The sequence below is a fragment of the Mugil cephalus genome, chromosome 1 (assembly GCF_022458985.1).
Source record: "Mugil cephalus isolate CIBA_MC_2020 chromosome 1, CIBA_Mcephalus_1.1, whole genome shotgun sequence".
In the NCBI taxonomy this organism is placed as follows: domain Eukaryota; kingdom Metazoa; phylum Chordata; class Actinopteri; order Mugiliformes; family Mugilidae; genus Mugil; species Mugil cephalus.
Window position 1 is genome coordinate 48,040,261 of NC_061770.1, and position 26,424 is coordinate 48,066,684.

At 42.2% G+C, this 26,424-nt stretch overlaps 1 protein-coding gene across 2 annotated transcripts; it reads left to right on the forward strand.

Moving 5' to 3' along the window:
• Positions 1-9,032: 9,032 nt before the first annotated feature.
• kcnj10a (potassium inwardly rectifying channel subfamily J member 10a) lies at positions 9,033-26,175 on the forward strand. 2 transcript variants are annotated; one of them, XM_047611375.1, is made up of 7 exons: positions 9,033-9,655; positions 11,434-11,522; positions 15,639-16,031; positions 17,462-17,673; positions 18,336-18,467; positions 18,994-19,171; positions 24,177-26,175. In XM_047611375.1, the coding sequence occupies exons 3-7, from the start codon at positions 15,647-15,649 to the stop codon at positions 24,512-24,514; spliced, it is 1,245 nt and encodes a 414-aa protein (XP_047467331.1). In that variant the 5' UTR covers positions 9,033-9,655; positions 11,434-11,522; positions 15,639-15,646; the 3' UTR covers positions 24,515-26,175. The 2 variants fall into 2 exon arrangements, with proteins under 2 accessions (XP_047467331.1, XP_047467341.1); XM_047611385.1 differs by lacking the exon at positions 11,434-11,522.
• The last annotated feature ends 249 nt before the right edge of the window (positions 26,176-26,424 follow it).

Below are 26,424 nucleotides of genomic sequence, written 5' to 3' on the forward strand. Positions count from 1 at the left end.
ACATCATCCTGTTCGTATCCGACTGTTCACACGAATGAAAAAAAGGAACTGCACAGGCTCCATATTTTTCTTTTTCACCCTGGGACCTGGATTCAAAAGGGTTTGGTTCTAGTCACAGGAAGATCTGGATCCTTCACTGACCATTCCACGGTTCTGCCTGTCGAAACCTATGCAGTTTCCCTCCTAAATCGTATTTGTGTAAACGTGGCCTAAAAGTCTCTGGATAATCTCTGGAAAGATTTTAAAGCTGGGAGAAGATTTGCTGACGTTAAAATGCATGGTCTTTCATTCTCTGTTACGGTTGCACTAAATACTTTTAAGAATAATATTGGCTCAAATGATGACACAACTCTAAGGAAAGTTAATACCTGACTCCTCACTTTCTTAGGGTTAGGGTTAAGGTTACAGTTAGGGTTAGGGTTCGGGCAAACTAATATTTTCAACTTTCTTTGTTTAGTTTATTATATTTTATTATTTATTATTTATTTATTTATTATTATTATTATTATTATTTTTTGGTTTTTATTGAAATTCACCTGATTATGTTGTGACTCTCGTGACAATCAAACTTGGCACTGTGACTCCAACAAAAATGTGTTTTTACACAAAAGCACAATTATTTAGTATCCAGCCATAAAACAAACTGTTTCATAACACTGGAGCACTGACTTTGCATCAGTACCACGTCATAACAAGTGCTGTACTTTCATGGTGAGTGCCAAATGCCATCTGTGTATGTCAGTCCTTTCAAGGAAGACACATTCCTCTCAGGCTCCCACTGTGTGTGCAAAAGCCAAACTTTAATAATCCTCCAGACAGACTCATAATTGTTGTAATGATGAAGAGAAATCTTCTGCTGCACACACTGTTGCAAATGTCCTCCATAAGCTTATGTAAGATAATCAGGGCCATATCAGGGTGACTGTTAATAGTCATATTACATAATTGTGAGTTGTAAAAGTAAATCCACTTCTAGGAATATTTTGAGGCCAAATTAGATTCCATCTGGTCAGAAGTTGTAGTGATGTACAACTGACAAAAAGCAAAATGTAATAAACTGACTCAAGGCCAGTCTGTGCGCTTACAATAAGGTAGAAACCTCCCCCAGAAATAAACACTGCAGTGCATCGTTCAGATGAGTTTCAACATGGATGGAAAATGTGTTTTGTACAACCTGCAAATGGTTGTACAACACAACCATTTTTGGCCTTCATAAAAGTGACACTGGAATGCTTGGTCCGAAGATACTGAAAGATACCCTCATCGATTCATCTTTAGGTTAAGGTAGGTTGGTTAGGGTAGGTCAGTAGGGGAAGTTCACTCATGCATACATAGGTGTTCTTGTATTTACCTTTCAGTGAGGGTTGTTATTCCTTGCCAGGACTAAGACCTGTACTGATTAGAGATGGTAAATGAGCTGTTTGAATTAAATTAGTGACCCTAAATCCAACTGCAGTACTATACATGTTTATGTGAAAGAGGTCAAGATGTAACAGTGTGACAGCCCTCTAGTACTACCAGGGCCTTGTGGATTCTGTCTGTTTGCCTGTGTGTTTCAGTGTTTTTCTTGTAGGTCCTGGTGGGCGGAGGTTAGTGCACCCCTGGGAGTACCTGGCCAATCACACAGATTGATTAAAAGCCGGTGTGATCAAACTATCTCTCTCTCTCTCTCTCTCTCTCCAGCCGACAGCACGCACCTTTTCGTCTTTAGTTAGTCCTTGTTTTGCTTTATTTTTGCAATAGAACGTTTTGATAACTTCCTTATTCATGTCTCTTGTCTTCCTTCGGTCCAGACTTTGAGCCGGTCTGTGACAAAAAATACACATTCCACATGAATGCATGCAAAGAGGGAATGTTATGGCTGCACGTGAAAACATAATTGCCCCCTTTTGACTTCATTCCCACGCCTTACACCGTGGGAATGAAGGTGGGAAAACCGACATGAAATGTTCCAGTTGGTTCCTTGCGATTAAGGACAGTTCACAGGGAAATCTGGAAAACTGCATTCCTAAAACGTGGATAGGTGTAGAATGAATGATAATTCCTTCATCAATCCGTATTAAAGTATATTTTTCCTATTGTTCTGCTTATTCCTACTAAAATTCCAGAACTGTCTAACACTTTAAAAGCTGACAGCTGACCCTCTTGGTGGTTTGTTGAGTCAGAGTTATGTAACAGAAGACCAACATGACATGTTTGTTTTTTCAGTTCTCTATGTCAAGGTTCTGCATCAGCTGTGTTGCTTGTGTGGCAATATAGGTGAGCGGGAGCCAGAGCGGGGAAGTAGATGAATCGATATCCCAAAAGTGAGAGGGGAAAAAAATAATGAGATTTTATTGGAAACACAATTACTTCTGTATTTAAGCTGGCTTCAACATGATCAGTGATTTGAATGCCATTTATGTGCCTCTATGATAGCAGGTTTATATTCCCTCTTCCAAAAAAGTCAGGTTTGAAGTACGCTATTAAGCTTTCTCTGACCTGTTACATCACTATCTACTTTTTATGTATCTGAGTGAGAATAAGATGATACTCTATGATGACACAAGACCAAACACTGCTCTTTAACTGGGAAATATCCAGTCTACACTCCAATCGACTAACAGAGAAAGACAAATTTGTCATCAATCCAGATGTACAGGTACATGTACATGTTGTCATAAACCCGTCCAACACAGAAGCCAGTGAAAAACTTTAAAGAAAGCATTTTATAAAAAAAAAGACAGATTTTTTAGTTTTTCAGTAGCAGTCAGTGTGATCACAATAGACATCGGCACGACTAGTAACAAAGGCTGATACATTACATTTATATGAGGACCCACAATAGATCCCTGGTGAACTCCTTTTGAGACAGCAGCACTTCTTGAGTTGTCCTGAAATGCCCTGCACTCCGACTGAAAGGGAATATCTAAAATGTCACTGATCACAGAAGGACAAGAGGTTGTATAATAACATTGTGACAAACCAAGACGGAGAACCACGCAAGACCAATCAAACCTATTGATTGACTGTTAGCAATTGGTATCAGAAAAATCGCTTTATTTGAAAACGTAATAAATGTAAAGCTAATTATGTGTAGAATATCTCAAATTTTATTTATCAGTGTGACCAAATTCATTAGGAACATCTTAAAAGTCTGCCTACTGTGTGAAGATAAGGTTGCTAATTCAGAACATTGTATTTAGGCGCACTGGTGGTGAGCTTAAACAAACTAGTGATTAACTCGGTTGAAAAAACTGTCTCGCTGATTTCACCTAACAGGCTTGAAGAGAAACTCGATAAGACCAGATAATTTACTTAATGCGGAACAAATTGCGTCGGATCATCTGTCACTGGATTCCAAGCGTTGACCTGTTTCACCCTGTTAGTCTTTAACGAGCAGCCTCATGCAAAGCCTCAAAGGAGTAGCTGGCTTGAGCATCCAGCAGGAGTCAAACCAGAATTTCACACAGCCATGCATATGATGAGCGCAGATGCAGTTGGAGAAAACATATACAAAATGATCAGTTCAAGAGAAAAGATGCAACAAATTACTTTGCGTGGGCCTTGAAGTCCTCAGAGATCATGTGCTGACACAGAAAAGCCCGTTCAGTTTATCATTGTCAGAACCTCGTGGAGCCACAAATTAGATGAACTATTTGCAGATTGCCATGCTGTCGTGCATTAAATAAAACGAACAGAGACAACTCGTGTATTTTTATGGACACACATGCGGCCCTTTCCGGGTGAGATAAGTGTGTACCTCAACAGACTCCCTAGCGCAACTGGTTTATGAGATTATACAATATGAAAGAGTTCGTCTGTCTCTTTAGATTCTTGCCCAAGATTGCCGCGTTTCGCTAATCCTGACATTTCAAGTTTCTTGAGGAGAAAGAAACTAACAGATGCGACAATGCTATCATGCTAATTTAGTAGATGCAATTACTTGAAGAAATTATACTTGAGAATTTGATTAATTTTGGAGATATTCAGTAATAAATCAAAGTTTTGAGCAAATCAGATTCACCGAATGGATCACCAAAGGTACTGAGTTAATCCATGCAGAGGCTGTGGAGATATTTAACTCATTCGTTAAAATTTTGATTCATTCATTCATTCAACTCTGGTTGACTTCTCTTGTGGAAATGAACACAATTATTGTTCATTTATCTCTCCTGTGTCCTCAGCAGAGATTTGGTGGCTGTAAAAGACCCTCATCCCTTGTATATTCACATGTGCATTCACTGGGTTTATATCACGCTCTTGCCCTTGAATCTTTCACCCACGGGCATGACACATGAGTGGACAGTTCCAGTCATAAGATGTACTGTAAATTGCAGGTTTTCTTTTCGGGCTTTCTTTGACCATCAAAGGTTTTCTTCATTATTCATTCAATGGGAAGCACACATGATCGGGTTCAAATTAGCAACCGCTTCATGTGACTAAACCAACCTTTGGAAATACCACTGTTCCCAAAAATGTGGATGTCTTATGTAATATCGAGTCATCTGAAAAGATGGCAGAAACCACGCAGCTGCGGGTGGTGCCCACCTGAAATTCACATGACTAAGACCTGTAAATGAACCAAAACTCCAATGATTTAGAAGAAGATGCTCAGATCAACTTGTGTGGTGTTGTTTTGCATGGATAAATGATTCAGAAACTCCCCACACTCTCTGGGGAGTTACGTTGTGACTGTGTTATAAGAGTCTGTCTCAGTTCATCACCACTGTTCAAAGAGGTGTTTTCCAGTTTTGTGTATGGCTTCCAGTACTTCTCTTTCAAATAACCTGTCTGTGGAAGATTAAGTACCTAATCCTCCAGAGGGCTGCCTTGTTTGACTTACACCACCACCTGGATGACTGAGAATCTCCTCGGACACAGACAAGAAAAGATGGTGGTGACCTTCTCTAGCCCCCAGAGGGAACCGTCACCACTGAAAGGTCTTCAAGAGTTTGTCCAACTTCTCGCTTTGTGCCGTTCTGTTCTGTGGAGATGTTTTTCTCTGACCTTTCCGATCGCCCCTGGCTTCATCATTTCAGGTGTTGCCCTCCCAATCACAAACTCTGATCTGGCATTTGAGGCTGCCATTTCATGAGCAATATCACTATGTCCTTGTGTGCGATATTATGTCACTCTTAATTTGATCCATACTTCACGTTATTTATTGCTGTGCTGAATCTGCTATTTTACATTTTTTACATATTGTTCGTTATATTTTTTTCATACTTACCACAATTCACCTCACTCTTTCTGTTACTGGCAGCAGGCCTGCCATTACTCACAATACACTGCTTTTGCCCACTCACTTTTGTGTATTTGTTCTCTTGCCCTTTAATGTTAAGGACCGCTCTTTGCCCTCCTAATTGTCCTTAGGGGTTAAATTATTTTTTTATGATTCTGATTCTTTGCTTTACTCAAGAAACTTGTTTTCACAGCTCTGCTCAGAGTGAAGCTGACGTGGTCGTTCTGTTGAACAGTGACGACCTCTTGAGGCCACTGCTGTGAATCGCATCTAGAAGCTCTAATTCTGCCATCAAGGCTGCGGTTAAACAAGATTAGAGTATTAACCCCTAAGGTCTTCTTAGTTATTGCCCAGATTTTATTTTTATGCGGTACATATTTATTACTTTAATGTCTTAATATTCCAACTGTTTAAAATATGCTGTTCAAATTTTACTTACACCTAGTTCTGATGACAAAACTGCAAACCACATGTTTGCATGATGCATCACAAACAAGGTTTTACTGATTGCTGTTCTAGTTGTATGTTCCGTCTCTCAAATTTAATTGAGTTTTGTTCTTCAGCAGTGTTTGTATGATTTTTATGAACATGCATCAAGTAGGCTATGGTATAACATGTATATATGATTTCCACCAGATGGAGCGAGACATTAGTATTCGGCCTCGGTCACACTCCAACCTTGGTCTGCTTTGCATGCAGGGCGATGTCCTTGCTCTCAAACAAAGAAGAAACAAAGGGTGAGAGCAACATGTGCAACATGTGATGGAAACACAAACCTCATCCTGAGTCAAAGAGACAGGTCAACAAAGAGAGGGGTGGAAAAAAAGGAAGATGGAGTTGCAGAAAGGAGGGAGCCTTCCGACCGGTCAGCCCTGCAGCATCACAGGATTTTTCGTCTTTCCTCCCAACCTCCTCTCTCATTGTCTGTCCTGTCCCCAAACCCCGTCTTAGTCCTGGAAACATCCCCTGCCTCATGCTTTCTTTCGCCCACCCCCTTCCCCTCTTTTCTCCTTCTCCTTCCCTCCCTCACCGCTCAGTGACTGCTGACCTACGTGACATAGTTTTCCTAAAACTCTGGTCTGAAAACAGAAAGGCAACGGTCACATTCTTTCATATGTACACAAAACAAGTTAAATAGCAAACAGAGCTGTACTGCACCTGTATGGCATAGAACATACAGCACAATATGTAGTGTAAAGAATTAAATTATGATGATAAGGAAAAGTCTTTGGGCGTAAATAAAGGTAACTTGACACTATGTGTCATTTTTCATTCTGTTTTAAGTCAGGTATGGCCGCATTTAGCAGTTTATAGCAGTTAAATACAGCCTATAGCAGAGGTCTTCAATGTTTTTCAGACCAAGGACCCTGAACTGATGGAGAGATTAAATAGGCCCCCTGCCTACAATATGTGTTCTATATTAAACTTGACCTAGTGCTATTTATAAATGTACATTATTAGTATAATATTGCACAAAATATTAAGCTATTCAAATATTACGCAGGTTCATATGTTCATTTATATATTTTTTACTTACTTTGTACAGATTTGAGACAGGTCTCAACTTGGGTGCGCTGTTGAGACAGCTCCTGTATCACTGAATGAGTGAAGTCCCGACTGAAAGATAACATATTCTGCCTCCATTTATCCCTTTACTAAAATATGTTGGATTCATGTTAATGTGTATTTAAAGAAATTAAAAAGAAATGTTGAATCAATCAAAGATTTTGCGACCCCCTGCAGTACCTCTGTAGGCCCCCTAGGGGTCTATTGGATTGACTCACTTTTAGAGGCCTCTATAGTGGTCATTTATGGATCTGCAATCTCTGACACTATTGGTTTGGGATTTATTTATTTATTTATTCTTTTCCAGTCCCGGAGGCCACCGCTTCAGATTTAAGATGTAACTAACTGTTAATGGTGCTGTAAAAAAGGAGGAATACACCAGAGTTATTACATTTCATTCTTTGTGGCCATACATTTAAGCACAAAAGAGCTGCATACATACTCTGGTGACCACAAATATTTGTACGAAACCTTATTGGCATTGCTCTGCTAAAAATCTGGACCAGATCTGACTGACTGACCAAACACGGTCATCCATAGACACACACCAACAGTAGCGTCTAAAAATCAGACATGAACAAATGGTGACAATGTTATACTTAGTCACTAAAAACAGATTTTTATCTATATAAGCAGTATGCTTATACAGTAGATCTATCTATAGGCATGTTGAATAATATGAAGTGGGGAAAATATTGGGGATTGCTTTGCATGCACTTTTGAAGTTGCAGCAAAATACCATCCCACCTTTGACCCTTCCAAATCTTTCTTCATCATTGGTTTTCAGTCACTTAATGAGATTATTTCAGTCTGCAAGGCAGCGCAATCACAATAAAGGTTTGCGTTTTAAAAGGACAAATCGGGCAGACAAAACAGCAAGCTGCTTATGAGAAAGCAAAACGAATACTGTTGCTTCAAGAGTTCATCAAGTGATTTATTTGCCATTCACCCAAAATAAGTGGAAGTGATGGAAAGGTCTTCAAGAGTCCAACTCCAATAAAGCTCTTCAGCTTCTCGCTTTGTGCCGATCTGTCCTGTGAAGATGTCTTTCCCTGACCTTCCCGATCGTCCCTAGCTTCATCATTTCAGGTGTTGCCCCCCCCCAATCACAAAACAACTCTGACCTGAACGCAGCCAAATCGTCAGTGAGTCCTCGCCAAAATAGGTAAACATGCCCATATAATCCGGGCTCCTGCGGATGCAGGGCCCCACGGCTACGTACGAGAGGAGCCCCAAACTCTGCAGGGACGGGAGAGGGTGTCGAGGAGGAACAACACCAGCTGGCAGGTCGGACGGGGGCCCCCCAGATTGATGTGCGTGTGAAACCAGCCGGGCAAAATATTGCGCAGTGCCGGGTTTATTGTGCAGCGCGTCCCCGCGGCAGATTCATGCCCCGCCAGGGGGGGGGGGCTCTCATCTGAACGTGCGGTAAATTTAACTCGTGTCAAAACAGAGTTAAAAGCTCTGAATGGTGCCGTTGCCCTTTTCACTCTCTTTAAGTCTATTAGGCAGCTTCTATAGAGCGCGGACACTTAAAAGGGCTTTTGTGTTATTGCAAGTTTACCAAGTCAGCCTACTGTGTTGGCCGTGGCCTTTATTTCCTTCTTTTCTATAATTAATCTAACTAAAAAGTACAAAGTAGACCCCGATTCCATCACCACAACCAGTTCAGCATCTTAATGAATCCGGGTTAATTTTCTGTTCTTTAAATATCGTAAATATCGAAATGAGTATGCACGTAGTTGCTACGCAGTCAAATAAACGCGACCTACTATACTTTGTTGGTGGAAGACATCCCTCCATCACAAGACCAGTGTCTCAGCCTGACGGTTGTTTCTTGGGCGAATTAATTCATCCTGCGCCGTCCATTCACAGTGGGACCATGTGTGCTCGCCTTTGCACCGCCAGAGCCCCCCCCTTCGCCCTCCGTGCAGGCGGACATGGCACAGCCTCACAGAGATGCAACCGACATTATCCATTCACCACACACTGGCCAAAGCAAAAGCTAAGCCAAGTAGCAAGTGCACAAGAAAAGAACCCTGTTTTTTTTTTTTTTTTTTCTTGTTTTTTTATCTTTGATTTGTGAATACCTCTGTTTCAGAGCAACAACTTCCAGGCTTGTATCTTATAACCATCAAACATTTACACGAGAAAGTTGACAAAGGCTGAAACAGCGGAGGAGGCCTCGCAACAAAGAGCCCCATTTATAGCGTACAGTCAGGGAGAGACAGTGAGAGGGAGGGTAGGAGGAGAAGCTGGGAGGAGAGTTGAATTAATGAATTAAAAATGTCGCCAAACAGCGGCCCGTCTGAATGCGTTTGGGTTTATATAGGGAGGCATGCAGGGGGGCCTTGGAGGAGTGGACACGGCGAGCTGCTTTAACTTCTGTCTGTGGGGACACAGAGCGCTCTCTCTGCTTCACATGCGAGAAGAAGTGCAAACTGTGCTCATCCGATTACATAATGATCCAGTAACAGTGAGCCGGAACCGGTACCGCCAGTGCCAGTGCGTTGAGAGACACTGACCGACCGCTGGGTAACCCTCACCCGGGCCTCTCCTCTGATGCTGCTTTTCTGAGGAGGGTTTTCGCTTTAGAGCCACGGGATGACAACGATGTAGAACGCAGAAAGAAGAAGAAGAAGAAGAAGAAGAAGAACAGCAACAACAACAACAACATGCTAAAATGAGAGGCGATAGGGAGCACGTGTGAGGTGGCAACAGGATCGAGTTGGTCAGGACCCTTTTCTCTCACCCGAGGCAGATAAGAACGTCCGTCTGTTCACATGTTTGCCGCGCAGCGAAAGTAACCGAATCGCTCAAATTCCCAAGCTGTCGTCAAACTTCTGTCAACGAGTCAACGGAAAGGTAAGGCGGCATTTTCAAAACGGCTCTCTTCATGTGTCTGTGTTCCCTCCTTGCATGTACAGTCCTGTCAGTCCAGTGTGGAGTCGCTACGGTGCAAACAGCGTCCACAGTCGATGTGTGCAGCGTGTAAAAAATTTGCATAGTCTCATATTCCACAACCTCGCAGTGTTTACTGGTGCTTTTTGGCACGCGAGGAAACTTTTTTGGGTTCGATTTCAACTCAAACAGGTGCGCAGTCTTGCTGGAGATGTTGTGTTTACCGTGCAGAGGGATATCAGCGTGTGACAATAAAGGAAGTCGCCCTGAGAGTCCTGCACCACTGCTGCACACACTGCAACGCACTGCAACATACTGCATCACATTTCCACAAAACAACAACAACTACAATAAAAACATACAGAATGTGCAGGACGCATTAATGTTGCAGGTGAAAAGTTAAGGCGGCTCAGCTCTTCAGCTCTTTAGCTAAAACTGAGGAGAGCATGTGAGAAGACACTGGACAGAGGCTGTGGCAGCGTAGTACAGTGGACTGCAAACCAGAGAGGAAGGAAAGAGCAGGTGTACGGTTGTGTTTCCACTCTCGGAAACATTCTCCGGAGAACAAATCTTCTCCTCGAGGACTCCCCGAAGAGGCGACGGTCAGATTTATAGCAGATAGGGACGCGCTTTGGCTACCGCTGACTTGGAGGTAGATGGTAAAAGTCACCCCCGAGCAGTTACCCAGCGGCCAGCGGCTGCTCTGGGTTGTTTAATTTAGGTCAGCGTCGTAACTCTCCAGCCGCTGCTTCTTGGCGTGGAGGAAGTGGAGGAGAGGGCATTGGGGAAGTGATACATTTAGATGGAAGCTCATCTGGTTTCTAGTCTACTTCCTTATTGTTACTATTATAAAAAGACAGTCTAGACGACGGCAAATGTGATTAGGTAACGATGGCAGCTGATAGCATAATACAGCATGAATAGCATAGTGTGAGGATGGAGTCAAGGATGCGTTCATACACACGTCATTATCCCTTTACCATCAAACATCAGCACGCTGACACCTGTCTGCTAAGATCCCTCTCTGCTATAAAGAGGTCTTCTGTTAACCAGGCTGCCTGAAATCATTCTGTAGATGTAGAGACACAACGGCAGCCCATTTGTGTGGACGCGGCAGGTTCGTGGGTTTTCTCGTCGTGTTGTGTTGGCTGCGCCGGTGCCTTCTTGGCACGGCCCGTGTTGATGTTTATACGGGCCTTTCAGCCGGGCGCTGGGGCTGCCGTGGCGCTGACAGTGGTCGCAGCCATTCAGGCCGCGCTGTATGGAGCCTTTTCAGAGCAGTGTACCGGCTGCTGGGGGAGGTGGGGGTCCTCCATAGTTGCGGACACTGGGCACGGCCGCTGAGTGGAAGGGATTACTCTCTCCTCCGGAATACTAATGACAGCCTTTTGTCACCGATCCACTTCCTCCACCTTCACTCTTTCTCCTTCCCCATCCACTCTGCTCCCACTTCCTCTTTCACTCAGTCCTCCCCTTCTAAACCAATTATTCTTTCTCTTTCTCGTCTTCCTTCACTTGTCTTCTCCCCACCTCCCATCTCTGCCCCTTCACAATGTCAAGCACTGCATACTCACACACGATCAAACGCATTTGCAAACACACACACATACACACAAACTTCACCGCTCAGTACTCCTCTCCGTCCCCCCCCCATCTAACTTGCTCTCTCTTTCGCTTACTCGCTCAGCCAGTTGTACTTTTCAATAGTGGCTTTTGTCTCTTTCATCTCCTCGAAAACAAAGGATTCTTGTGCGCTCAGGACAGAGGGAAGGAGAGGGCTGCAGAGGCCGGACAGAGAGGAAGAGATCCTAACCTTCAGTGTGGTCATCCCATGAGTGAAAAAAGTTTTTCTTTCAAAGAGTGGGAACCCATCACAGTCGCTGTCAACAAGACGAATGCAGTGTAAAGTCTGTTAGCATCCTTTTTGCATTCTTTCACTGTCTTTTTTGCAAATGAGTAAATGTCCGTCTAGTGCATTAAAGTGGATAATAAACCCTTCTTATGTATAAACAGTGCATTTAACACTTTATTTGGTGGGAATTTATTTACAGACCAATAGCTCTATATCGACATTTTAATTATAGTCAGAACACAAGAAGTCCAAGTATTATATAAAAATGGAATTATTAATAATCAGCACAAAATAATCCCTTAATAAACCTTTTCTTCTGTTCTCGTTTTGACAGTGCTTTAAAAAAAAAAAAAAAAAACGCTTATCTGTGTTCAATTTCAAAGCTGCACAGCATTCAGTATTTTCTCGCAAACGGTGCATTAAATTACACTGTGTAATGTGAGTGGGGTGTACTCCGAAATAAGTCCTTGTTTTAGTCTTAAGCCTGCAAACGTAATGTTTTTGGTTCCACCTCACTCAGGCTAACCCACCTAGCAGCCAACCATAATGTTATCACACAACGACAACAACATCATTCTGCATTAATCCACTGATGAAAATAGTCCACTGACAAACGAGTTATGTTTGTAAAAGAAAAAACTGCAATGTCCCACTTCATAGGACAGTCATTTTAAAAAGTGCTTATTGGGACCAGTTTTAAAGCCGCACTTAGACAATATTCTAAATAAACGACGCTTCAAATTACGGATTAGCGACAGAAGGTATGGTTATCACAGTACTCTGAAATGAACACCAAATGAAGTCTCTTTGTGGCATTTTTCAACCCATTGTTTCAGTTTCACAGCCTGTGAATGTATCAACCTCACTGCTCTCACCACACACCTGTCTAGAACACTTTTCCAGACAGCAAAAGCTGTGCCACAACCGAGTGCAGGAAGAGCTACAGTGAGCATGAAGAGATGTTTACTCTCAGAGTTGGTGGAGACTAAAAAAACAGAGCTCTTCAACGCTTTTCAGGCCAAGGACCCCCAAACTGTGTTCTATATTAAACTTGGCCTAGTGCTATTTATAAATATACATTACTATCCTCATTTTTGCATCCAGTATTAAGCTATTTAAACAATACATAGGTTCAGATATTAATTTTTTTAAATTTCAGACGTGCAACAGTGGGGTGGCTGTGCAACTGCCGTAAATATAAACATACATATATCTGTGTGTATATATATATTTATATACTGCAGCATGCTTCTGGATTTCACCTGGGAACTGAATAGGCTCTCGGCCAATTGCGGGCCCAATTGGCTGGTTGGCTCAGTAATAGGGGCGGGGCCTAATGTGTACAGGAGGCTTTGATTGACAGATTTTGTGTGGCGCTCCATGTGAAACAGTGTACTGAATACTGAATGAGTGAAGGGCTGAACTAAAATATGAAGTGCTAATGTTTCTCGGCACACACCGATCAGCCACGACATTAAAACCACTGGCAGGAGAAGTAAACAACGTTGACCAACAACGTGACAATTCAGTGTTCTGCTGGGAAACTTTTGGACCTGGCATTCATTCATGTGGATGTTACTTAGACATGTAGCACCCACCTAGAACAGATTGGGCACCCCAAGAAGTCCCCCACTAACAACAGTGTTGCCAGACACCACAGGACACCCTCAGAAGACCAATGTCCATTCTCTGATGAGTCCCAACTGCTACACAATATTAGGAAGGTGGTGATAACTTCTGTGTAATTCTTAGTGTGTTTAAATCTTGCTGTTCCATCCAATATATAGCATTATTTAACAGTTTTATGTCTTCAGGAGGAACAGAAAGCCCCTTCTGTAGGATTTGATGCCGATACAAATAAGAAAAATCTGCAGCCTTATTATTTAAACTGAACATAACAAAATGAACATACATTTGCGGTTGTCGGCTGTCGCCACGTGTAAAGTCTTGCCTTCATTCGGACAATGAATGCCATTGTGACGCTTCCTTCGCGGTTCAATAGGTCTGTATATACAATATAGGTTTACTGTATGTGTAGGCAGGAGATTCGCAGGGTTCAGAGTTCAGCTGGAGATGGACAAGGCCAATCATGTGGCCCTGCTCTTGACCCCGCCTTCCTCCCCTGTCTCTCCCCCTACACCTCTTAGTATTCATAGCACGGGCTTCGACACAGATCTCCATTCATTCACCCAGTGTGAGCTCCGGCACGGAGCGAAGAGAGACAGGGGTCAGAAAGGACAGGAAAGGACAGAAAGTATCGGATCGCCTCGGTTCCGAGGGTTTTGTTTGCGTCGCTTGTTTTTTTTTTTTTTTGTTTTTCTTTCTTATATTTGCGAGGGGAAGCAGAGGCAGCTTGAGACAAAAGGGCCTGCGTGCATCGAGTGAGTGGAACGAGGGATAGATTGTCAAGAGCGTACAGGAGGCAACCCCTGCAGAGACAATAAGAGTCCATGACACCAAACTGGGGGGGGGGGGGGGGGGGGCTCTTAATATACTACTGCCACTATGAGATCCATATCACTTACACTGTTCCATCACACTGTACCGCCATTCTTTGACGACACATTGATAGAAAGAACTTCATTTGGTGACGGTTGCGTAGATTCCATGGACATTCATCTGCCTCTTGATACGATTTTAGAACCTGACTGCGAGGATTCATCATAGTGAAGATCAGTCACTCTGTGCAGGATTTAGGATGAGGACTCTGATAACCAAACTCTATTGTCATGAAGAGTCAATGTCATAGTGAAAGAGGAACACATATTTTTTGCAGAAGCTGGAAGCATGTGCCCGTCTAAAACATCCCGGAATGTGGCACCACTTACGATTTAGTGTGGTTTGGTGGAAAACCCAGACAATCAACCATACCTTAAATCTTAAAGCAGAGGTCTTCAGTGTTTTTGAGGTCAAGGACCCCCAAACTGATGAGAGAGAGAAGACGGGAGCCGTGCAACTGCCTAAAACATCAACATATATGTGTATATATATATATATGATCATGTTGAAACATATTTCTGGATTTCACTTGGGGACTGAAGAGGGTCTTGGAGAACCTGACAGAGTCAGTGTGTGACTCTATCGGGTTCTCCACTATTGGCCGAGACCAACTGTGGCGCTCCGTGTGAAACAGTGCACTGAATACTGAATGAGTGAAGGGCTGAACTAAAACATGAAGTGCTAATGTTTCTCGGCACACACCGATCAGCCACAACATTAAAACCACTGACAGGAGAAGTAAATAACATTCACTCATACACATTCACTCAACATTCATAAGATTCAGTGTTCTGATGGGAAACTTTTGGACCTGGCATTCATTCATGTGGATGTTACTTAGACATGTAGCACACACCTAGACCAGGTTGCCCCCCCATGCTGAACATCTATGCCTTTAAGTATACAAAGCGAGTAGTGTTTTCCAGTGACTTGTAGCTAATGTGTTTTTGTCGTGGTTTACAACTACAGAGAAACTAAACAGACTGAAAAACTAATAAAGCATCAAAACAAAACAACTACTACAACTACAAAACATCAAAAAAGTGAGTACGTCAGTATTTCATGTGCTACAAAGGCGCCTAGTGAGGTCTCCCTTCCAGTATGAACAAGATTGATGAAAGCAGCCTTGGGTGGGAGGGTGGGGGGGCACCAGTAGATGTAAGCATCCTCAATTGAAATCTTTTTCTTTTTTTTTATGAGCTCCTATAAGTAGTGTTCCTCATTTCTATTCAGCAGCTGCCTTGTGCAACCAATGCCTCAATGAGCCGGCGCTATCATGCTTTTAATGTGAAAGTGCAGCTGTGCCTTCGCGCTGAAAGGACGCTTTTATTTTGACAAGGCCAGCTGCCCCCCGTGAAAAGAGAGCGGGATTTAGATGGACCACCGTGGACAGCCGCACAACTGTCTGACTGAAAATGTGCTTTTAATCGCCCTCTCTCCTCCCGAATGTTCCACTCTGTCATTTCTCTCATTCACACACCCTGCACCTTTTCATTTCAAATCACACTGTCGACTTCATCTTAATCCCTTTTTTTTTTTTCTCTTACATCTCGCCTCCTTGCCCGCTAACGCCTCTTCTTTCCATCTCCCGCGTAGCGGCAGCCATGACTTCAGCCACTCCCCCGTCCTCTGAAGGCTCCTCTCCTCAGAAAGTTTGCCACTCCCAGACGCAGACTGACATCACCAAGCCCCTGCTGGGCTCCGCGGGGGGCCCTGGAGGTACAGGCACAGGTGGAGGCGGAACGGGAAACGGAGGGCCCAGCGCTCTGCGAAGGAGGCGGCGCGTGCTCTCCAAAGATGGACGAAGCAACGTGCGCATTGAGCACGTGAGTGGCCGAGGGACGCTGTACCTCCGCGACCTCTGGACCACTTTCCTGGACATGCAGTGGCGCTACAAGTTCTTCCTCTTTTCAGCCACCTTTGCTGGGACCTGGTTCCTGTTTGGAGTGCTGTGGTACCTGGTGGCCTTTGTGCACGGAGACCTGTTGGGTAAGGAGGAGAGAAAACTATGGTCAGTTGTGGGAGGAGACAGGAAGAATGACAAAAAAAAATAATACAGGAAAAACTTTTAGTTGGTCTGCAATTGAACCAAGCATCACAACCATGTGGTCATAAATGAATTAGTTATTATTGCATGTATGGTTCTAAGAATGGAAATGTAATTTAGGTGCGTGGTCCATCTCTGCAGACTAACAGCTCCCAAAAACTATTAGTCAGGGCGGCATTAAATCATTGAATTCATGTTTCCCTGGGGATGCATCCGAATATAAACTGTATAATGTCTGACTTTTCATCTACACGGGTCAGCCATAACATTAAAACCACTGACAGCAGAGCTAAATAACATATCACAACTTACTCAAAAAAAAAAAAAACAAAAAAAAAAAAAACGTGAAGACCAACTTCACCAACCATATTGACCTGGCCTCCAAGTATCCACAGAGGACCCTCCCCTCAACCCACAGGACCCAAACGCCCCCGCTAACAACATTCTGTTACCAGACACCACAGGACACCCTGAGAAGACCCATGTCCATTCACTGATGGGTCGCAACTGTTACAAGGGAGACCTACACAACATTAGGAACGTGGTCGTAATGTTATGCCTGATTGGTGTAGAACCATATCCAAGTAAAAATGTCAAGTTGAGCAGTTGTTGTTATTTCTGCGCTCAGAGACAGTTTCTTTTTAACCATGTGTTCGCACAGAAAACTGTAACACACTTCTTATGCATGTGACTTTAGGAATCCACTAGAGGGCGCATCTTCAAACACAGACTGTCTAGAACTTCCGTATTATTTCCTTCATCATTTAGTGGAAAGTCGGTCTCAGTTGACCAACTGACAAAACGTCTTAGTCGTGTAATGACGAAACAAAAGACGATATCTGTGTCATCCTCACAGGGACTTGTCATATATTGGCTGCTATTATATTTGTCCATATTTATAAAACATTAAGCTCCTTTCCATTTTTGCCATTGTCTCCTTCCGTGATAACATCCTGCGCTGTGTTTTGTGGTCACTAAAGACTGATTCTCAGCAGCTACCTTAGCCCTGTGACAGTGTGAAACAATGAGTGAGATGGAATGAGGATATAGGAGAAGAAAACTAACTGTCTTTGATCAACAGCTGCCCCCGTGAGAACATCCTCGAATCACTTTATGCCTTTAATTTTGTCTGAGAACTTCTCATTGAAAACAAGAAAACAAAATGACGAGAATAATGGTGTCCTTTATCGCTGTCTTTCTTTGGGAAAAAAACAATTCAGTATAAATGCTTTTCATGAAAGGGTAAAACATGAAGAAAGGCAAAAACAGTCTTTCATCACAGAAAGTGCATGAGAAAGACCTGGCACAACACTGAGAACAAAATGTTCCTTGGCCGCCAAACGGATCTCCTTTTCTTCTTCCCTCCCTCCAGAGTTCGACCCCCCCTCCAACCATACACCATGTGTAATGGAGGTGAAGACCCTGACGGGGGCTTTCCTCTTCTCTCTGGAGTCTCAGACCACAATTGGCTACGGTTTCCGGTGCATCACCGAGGAGTGTCCCGTAGCCATCATGCTGCTCATCTTTCAGCTGGTCATCACCATGGTGATGGAGATCTTCATCACCGGCACCTTCCTTGCAAAAGTAAGTTTCATTTCAGCTGAACCGCGTGATCTGATTGTCAGACGTATTACGCTCAGGATTTTGTTCAGTCAGCGGGTTGCGCTGCATTTATGAGAATGTGCTGTGCAGAGAGGAAGAGAGTTTAAAACATTTTAACCAACGTACACTTTCGCACTAAGCTTTGACCTTTTCGTCCCACAACCTCCCATTTAAGAATCCTGCACAGACTCCAATTATAAAGACATTTTAATTTGGATGCAGTTTTGTTAAAATTAGGGTTCATATTAAAATTGCTGGTTTGGTTCAATGAACTTCTTTTTATTAAATATTTGATTTATCTTTTGACGTGACAATTCAAGGCTCGTGCAACGACCTACCCTTACTTTATGTAGTGCCTTTGCGTGCCAAGTGTCAGGTTATCAGTTGTTCCTGAAGATTATCATCGCGCTGTATCTCTGAAAAACATTTTTATCTGAATCATTTCCTCTTAATTGTCTTGTGGCTGTTCTAGACGATGGTTCTGTAGATTTTTTCTTCTCATGCGCCTCAGTTGGCTTGTCTTGAACGTAGACAGAGGAAATCGGAAGCCTTGTAAATGCTCACAAAAGATTGTAAGAAATGTTTATGGCGTGCAGTAACAGGAATCGCTAATGATTCATCCCCCCCCCCCCAATCCCTTGCAGGTTGCTCGTCCCAAGAAGAGAGGTGAGACGGTGAAGTTTAGTCAGCATGCTGTTGTGTCAAATCACGAGGGACGGCCCTGCCTCATGATCCGGGTGGCCAACATGCGCAAAAGCCTGTTACTGGGATGCCAGGTAACGCCTGTTACAGACGACATTTATTTTCATGATTTTATTGTGATTTTAACTCTTTGTGGGACTTTGTGTGCAAACGATGGTTTGGGGGGCCTTAAAACCCACATTGGGCGATTTTTTTAGTTCTATACTGTTCACCTACCCTGACAACTGAGATATGAGCAGATCTGCAAATTCAGAGAAAAGGAACGAGACAGACATTACTATGAGAAACAGAAGCTGATGCAGCGGGCTTCAATATGTGTAACCTTCTTGTAACTCATTGTAATTATTGTATATGCAGGATGGAAAGATGGTTTCTATTATCAGTCACTTCCTGTGAATCAAACCTTTCAAGTCATTTGAGAAGTTTCTGGTGTTTTGCTGGTGAGGACCAAAGCTAAACTGAAGCTTAATCAGTGCTTGAAGATTCACCGGCTTTTGTGGAGAGATTGGCCGCTGCAGGTATTAAACCTGGGGCCTTCTGGTTACAGGATGCCCTCTCCAACCTCTTGGCCACATTTACTGACTTCATCTTGGCTCCCAGGTGACGGGGAAGTTGCTTCAGACGTCCATGACTAAGGAGGGCGAGACGGTGCGCCTGGACCAGCGCAACGTGCCTTTCCAGGTGGACACGTCAAGCGACAGCCCCTTCCTCATCATCCCACTGACGTTCTACCACATCATCGACGACAACAGCCCCCTCAGAGCCTGGGCGGACAAAGGTAAATCGCAGCCATGATCAACTTGATGTGGCAAAGTTGGCTTTTTTAAAACTTCTCTCTCTCTATGTATAACTGCAGCTGGAGAGTTTACAGTCATTTAGGTAAAACTTACACAACGCAGGGTTATTGCACGTAACATAGTGTAGCTCAAAGCGGGCCTAAGAAAAACAAAGAGGACGTCTGTTATCTGCTAGAACTGCACGGCATGTTTAGTTGTATGTGTAATAAACCAGGCTTGTATCGCAACATGTAGACATGTTGCGATGTCTAATTATTAGACTGTAACAAAATAAATTAAGCTGCTATAGATACAGATATTGGTGCTACATGTTGGTTGTTGCAGCAGACACATTAAGAGATTGATTTCCGGCGACTGGATTTATCTTAGGGGAAAGCCTAGCGAAGTATTGTAAGATACATCTACCTATTGCCAGAAACCACTAAAGGACAAAAGATGTAAAGTTTAATAAAATAACTGCAACGACGGCATGCATGTTCCGCTTGCATGTGTATGTAGGTGTGCTGGCATTCACGGTCATGTGCTGTGTGCTTGGCTTGCTTGTCCAGAGCTGTTTGGCACTGGAGGGTTTTCTCTGACTGGAATGTGTGTGAGAGAGATCGCCAGAGACACCCCTCATTAGAGCACAATACTGTACAGTCTGGGGCGCTGACACCAAGCCCGCACAGATCCACTTACAGCAGCGCAGGCCTCTCATCACAGGAAGCGACGGTGGTACAGGCAGAGTCGTATTTACGCGAAGGCTGCACCTTCCTTTTCTGTACTGCCTTTCATCTGACACCTACATTAGTCACGTTTGTTGTTTACCATTTCCTTTGTCTTCACTGGATATCATTTACTACTCTTCAATACAACTACTATATAGAATACCCGGTTATTTTAGCCAGTTGTTGTTGCCACTCGTAACAAAATCGTACCTTGTTATTTTGGGACAATAAGATGCTAACCAGACTGACTTTGATTCAGAGGTGTCTGAACCATTCTCAGGTTGTGGTGGCTCGAGGCTAAACATGTACTCAAAATGGTCCCTTGTAATCAATACATTAAAATTCCTCATGAAGGATGCAACAAAACCTACAATTCGGCCAGCATTGCTAGCGACAGCCGTGTCGCCGTTGGAGTGTGACTTAAGCTCTCTGGGACATCATACACTGACGGTGTTTAGAGCAGCCACTGACTATACATATAACACAGGCACAGGCGAAGCAAATATCTATGAGAGACTGAAGCGTCAAAAAAGGGACAAATAGCATCAAATGCCATTTATAAGCCTGTTGCTTCATACTGTATCTAACGTAAAGTGTCCTTCATGAGGTATGTTATGTTTTAAGTAGTGCTATCAAAATTTTTAATCAGATTAATCACAGGGTTGCTGTGGATTAATTTCGATTAATTGTGATTAAATATTGTTCATTTTTTAAATCTATATTAATCGCGTTTCATTTTCCACAAGCAAACAGACTCAAGAAAGAAGGGAATATACATGCATTTCATAAGTTTATTAAACACCTTCAACAGTTTCAACAAAATAATTTGAAACAACTTTTTGTCTCTTTTTTTAAAACAATCATATATCCCTGTTAATGTGGCCCTGTTATTCTTCTTTCAGTAGCTACCAAGACAAACTAACATGTTGACATTGTCAAAGGTGACTGCTTCTTGTTTACAATGTTGCTGCAACTGATAACAGTCTCTTACATGGAACAGTAGTTGCAGGAGTGGCCAGATATTTGAAAATTGCTAACTTCCCTTTGTCTTGATTTGCAGTACTTTATAATACTTTATGTCAGTTCAATGTTCTTTCTTTACATCTTTATTCGTTGGTTCTGCTGCTACTTGAACAAACTGCCTGAAATGCGTTGCAGGAGACATTCAGTCTCTGCAGACGGGTTAAAAAAAATGTATCGGATTAATCATGATGATGAATTAATCAGCGAGAATTGTGACAACCCTAATTTTAAGATAAATTTAAATTCAATGACGACATGTGTAGATGGTCAATCACTCTAAGACTAAGCAACAAAATAAGGGAAAACCAAACAAGGGATGATACTCATGAACGAACAGGATTTGTAAAGCTTCTGAGTCCCCTACAGACCGTCTCTTGGTGCTCGGAGCATGCACTGTATTCAGGAAACTTCAAGGGGGGACCATTGAATTTGGCTTCCAGTGCAACAGTGTGTGAATGTTAACCTACGCGTCATTTAATCAGGATGGCAGGACAACTGTGGAGACAGTCTAAGGGAGAGGCATCGTAGCTATCCAAACCACTGAGCTAGAATATCAGTCGGAGAATAATTACTCAAAAGTTGTATTCGCACTCTGGGAAATGCATTGAGTGAGTCATTCGGAAACTTTACCTTTTCTTGAATCACCACGAAACTCGGTTGTGGTTTACGTGTTGAGAAGTGGCGGGGATAATAGAGTTTAGAAAACAGGAAGTTTAAAATATGGTTTGTATGCAGCAGTGGCGGAAAAAAGGTTTTGTGGTATACAATCTCACTTCAACATCGGCCTAATCTGGTGTTGTGTCACTCTTAGTTTAAAGGATCTTGAGAAAATAGTGAATGTCTGTGCAATATTTTAGGGCAAACATCATCAGGATGTACTGAGCATGCGTAAATTTCATGGTCATACAAGACCAAAGCGGAGAAAATACTGACCCGCTGACACTGCAGTTGTGCTGCTAGGAGGATCATTCAATTCAGATGCACTTTGTACCACCCACAAGAGGATGAGACAGAGAATCCCTCAGCCACATTTGGGTCTCTTTGTGTAGACGTGGTTGCGAAACCTGGTGTGTTTTTCCCCCGGTGGGAACGATTCCGGGTCTGGGTTAGGGTAGGAGTTGTTTAGACAGATGACTGAGTCTGCATTCTGAGTGAGGCCTGTTGATGCAGGTGTGCGCTTGTTTGAGTACACATCTTATAGCATGTCCTCTGTGTGATGGGGGTTGAGTGTCGATGAGTGACAGATATATTCTGTGTGGGTGCTTGTGCAAAAAATTGTCAGCGCCAGAGATCAGAGCATTTCCACTACGCTCCGGATTATTTTAGTGTAGTGAAATTTCCGAAATTAGCCCTGTAAGTGTGTGTGTGTGTGTGTGTGTGTGTGTGTGTGTGTGTGTGTGTGTGTGTGTGTGTGTGATCCAGTCAAGTATTTTTGGAGTCATCCTGTAAGTGGAACACTTTTTGTTTTGGAAATTTCAGAATGTACGTGTGCTGTTGCATGTTTGTGTGTTTTGTCTTTCGCTGAATGAATCAGTGACTTGGGCTTCGTTCTGCTTCTGCTGGGAATTAACCCTGATGACAAAAACTAGTGCGGGCTGAACAAAATAATTCCAACACTTCTTGAAGGGAGGACAAATCATCTGTGCCCATACGCTGCCACTATAGAACAGCAACTTGTTCTTGGTTACGATAATAAATAACAATAGATATATTATATCAATTAGAATCATACGACAGAAACCAAGATTAGCCATACTTCCCCTACTCCTTAATGCGTTTTTTTTGCATTTGCACTTCAGTTATTCAACAGGTTCATACACGATCAGGCATAACATTATGACCACCTTCCTAATATTGTGTAGGTCAGGAGGCCAGATCAACACCCTGGGCGCTTCTTCATATTTTTCCTAGACCATTTTTGTGTGTGTGTATTAGGGACGTAACAATGCATTGCAAGACTTGATCAACGTCATATGTCGCTACATAAAAAGAGATTCTCTTTAATTTGTTAAAAAGATAATATAATTAGTAGTTTTTATATATCTATATATTTTTTTTACCATGTGCATTTATTGGATAGTTTGTGTCTCAAAAATGTGTTTTTTGTCTGAGAAATTATTAAAAGAATCATTTTCAGTCGTAATTTGTGAGCTCATTCTGTTAAAAAAACAAAACAAAACAAAAGGTTCCTGGTGTCTGGTCTGGCCTAGGTGGGTGGTACACGTCTAAGTAACATCCACATGAATCTCAGATGTTTTGGCTGATCGTCGTATATATTGTTATCTGGAGAATACAAAATTCAGATACCTTGGGACGACAAAGAACTTGGAAGTGAAGATCGCCATCATGACCGTTGAGGATCATCCCTACCAGTTCAGTTGAAACCCTGCGCACATGTTAAGTTGTAACCAGGAGAGTTTTTCTTCGAATGAGTGGCTCTGATTTGAATGTTGCCTTGAGGGTTTCCTCATTTCGTAATACGTGGTTAATACTTTGAGATTCCATCTCTTCACACAAACCCTGATTTTACTTTCCTCCACTCCTGTGTCTACTACAACTAGAGTACATCATCATCTTAGACAGGCTTTTTCTTCCCGTGATAATAAATGAATGGATAACCTCGAACAAATCCATTGTGCTCTGCTCTAAAGAACAAACTGACAAATGTAGCGAGTAGATCTACGGTGGATAAGAGCTGGGTACTTCCTTGAGTGGTCCAATAAGAATATATAGTAAACATATGAGTAAATACTTTGACTAAGCTTCTTTACTTTTGGTCTTTAGTTGTTTCCCGTCTGAGTTTGTTTTCCATTTTAGTCTTTGTATCTAGTCCTTCCTCTTTCAGTGTGATGAGTTGTCCTCCCTCGTTCTTTTTTTGTTTTTTTTGATCGAGCGACTTTCTTTCTGTGATGTGTAGTTTTACTTCCTCATTACTTGAAATCCAACTTCTCTATCAGCTTCTCTTGCATTAGTTGGTTTGTTGTCTGATCTCCTATTTACGGTTTACCCAGTCCTTCTCCTTTGAGTTTGTCATTTCATCTGTTGACGGTTTTCCTTGAGCCTTGTTTGGTGGTTCTCCTTTAGCCTCATACATTATTACGTTTGTCGGGATTTAAAAAAAAATGGGATCAGTTTTAAGTTCTGCTTGTGGGTCCTTAATTTTGTCACTCTGTAATCTGCAAGTTGTGGCAATAAATTGAGATTTATTACTGCATTTTACTGGACTGAAGCATCAGATTTCTATTCTGTCCTCCAGGTGGTGGCTGGACAGACCCTGAACAAGCCGACTTTGAGCTCCTGGTGATCATGAGCGCCACGGTTGAGCCTACCTCCGCTACCTGCCAGGTTCGGACCTCCTACCTACCGGATGAGATCCTCTGGGGCTATGAGTTCCCGCCCGTAGTCTCTCTATCTCCTTCGGGAAAATACGTGGCCGATTTTGCCTTTTTTGACAAAGTGGCCAAAACCAAAACTCCGGACAGGGCCGATCCGGAGAAGATGCGACTGGAAGAGAGCTACAGGGGCGAGGAGAGGGGTCGGGAAAGGGGGCGTATCAGAGAGAGCCCGCTGAGTGTGCGTATCAGCAATGTGTGAGGCATGACAGAAGACAGGAAGTGGTTACGGAAAGTTGATCTGAAACCGAGATAAGGAAGAAAGAAGAAGCAAGGTGCAGAAGAACACACCAGATTATCATGCTGAAACTTACTCCAATCCAACAACCTGGCCTACACAAGTCTTAATTCTAAAACAAATGGCAGGACGCCTTCTCACCATGCCAACTAACCAAACATATGTACTGAACCCACAGTATGAGTATGACAACATTCTGAATAATCTACAGCCCCTAGAGTCTAGAGCCCCTTCCAGTGGGAGTCAATTACAAACCATGACATCGTATGTTGTACATATGTACCAGCACAGTATCAAGTTATTCACTGCGAAAATATTTTTTACTCAGACTTAATAACACTGTCAAAATATGTCTTATCAAGTCATTTCTGTCTTTAATGTAGTCACTCAGCTTCATTTTCTAAAATCATTTTCTTTGCAGATTTTTCGCTTCGTTTCACGAAAAGAAATAAAATCTATAAAAACCCTGGCTTGATAAGACAATATTTGCAGTGAAGTTGAAGGTTGGATGTGTTAGTCACTGAACCTCAGTACTGTTTTTTTTTGTTTTTTTTTATGAATAAAATACCAGCGACAGGTGGCAAAAATACTGGAATCCTGTTATTTAAAGTGAAAGATTTTGAATGTATCATATTTCATACGCCCTCTAGTTTCTATTAACATCATTACCTGGAAAAAAATATATCTTCTTTTGTATTGAATGTTTATTGGGGGCAAATATGTTAAGTAATATTACTAAAAGCACTTTAACTTGAAAGAAAAGTGGCATTTCACACCAGAAGAATAACTGAACTAACGTCAATACCTAATGCACTGTGTTAAGTGATCAAAAGGTGAGGTTGTGTGTGGGTTTGTGGGGGTCAGGGCGCGCTTGACCATGGCTGTGAGTGTAATAATACTTTTTGTAAGAACCATTTCATGTACAGTACGTTTTCATGCACACTCTGTACAGCATGTATAAATATGTTTCCTATATTCTTAATTTCTGTCTTTAAATTTGCTGCACAGCCAATTGCTGCTGTTGCGCAGTATCGTTCCTGTGAAGTATCTGTCTGCATCTATCATGTTTTCATACAGTTGGAATGAAAGTGTATGTGGAGTCTACGATATGTGTCCAATCAGCTGCTTTATGACAAAGTGACATTTTTCTATTGTTACTGTTGTAAAAATGGCAACAGAAGCATTACTTGTATGCCCAGTTAAGGTAATCGATCACTTTTGAGACATTCTGGGGAAAGAAACCATGTGATAGAAACCCCGTCATTTTGATTTAATCGCCAACAAAATATGCTATTCCAAAGATTCACAAAGTAACTACTTTTTCAAGCCTTTTTTAATGGACTCTCAGTGCTGTCAATTCAAAAGTATCATTACCTGCTTTAAAATATATGCACTTGATGATAGCATGAGATAAAATGCCTCCATTCAAATGAAACCCACTCCAGTTCCGGACAAGCTTGACGGAAAACGTCAAATATTTCATAATGAGTGTATGGTGAGAGGTTGAGTTTGTTTATATTTCATATGCCCCTGTATGTATATGAGTCATTCTTAATACTGGAAACCTTAACTGCTAATGTAATTTTTAAGTGCCTCTTTTAATAAATCTATTGTTTGAAATATAAGAAAGTCTGTATGTGTGTAAAAATTTGTGTGATTCCTGTTTGCTTAGTTTTCATCATTGTTTCATTATATACTGTTCACGTATCATATTTTAAATTAGGAATTGTTTCATTTCAGGAAGCCTGCTAACTGCAAGGGAATCTTAATGCACTAATTTGAAACTCAATCCTTAATCAGTTTAAATTGACAATAAGCTGTGATACATTGGAATATAGGATAAAGCTGCAGCACAGGACATTTTTTCCTTCCCC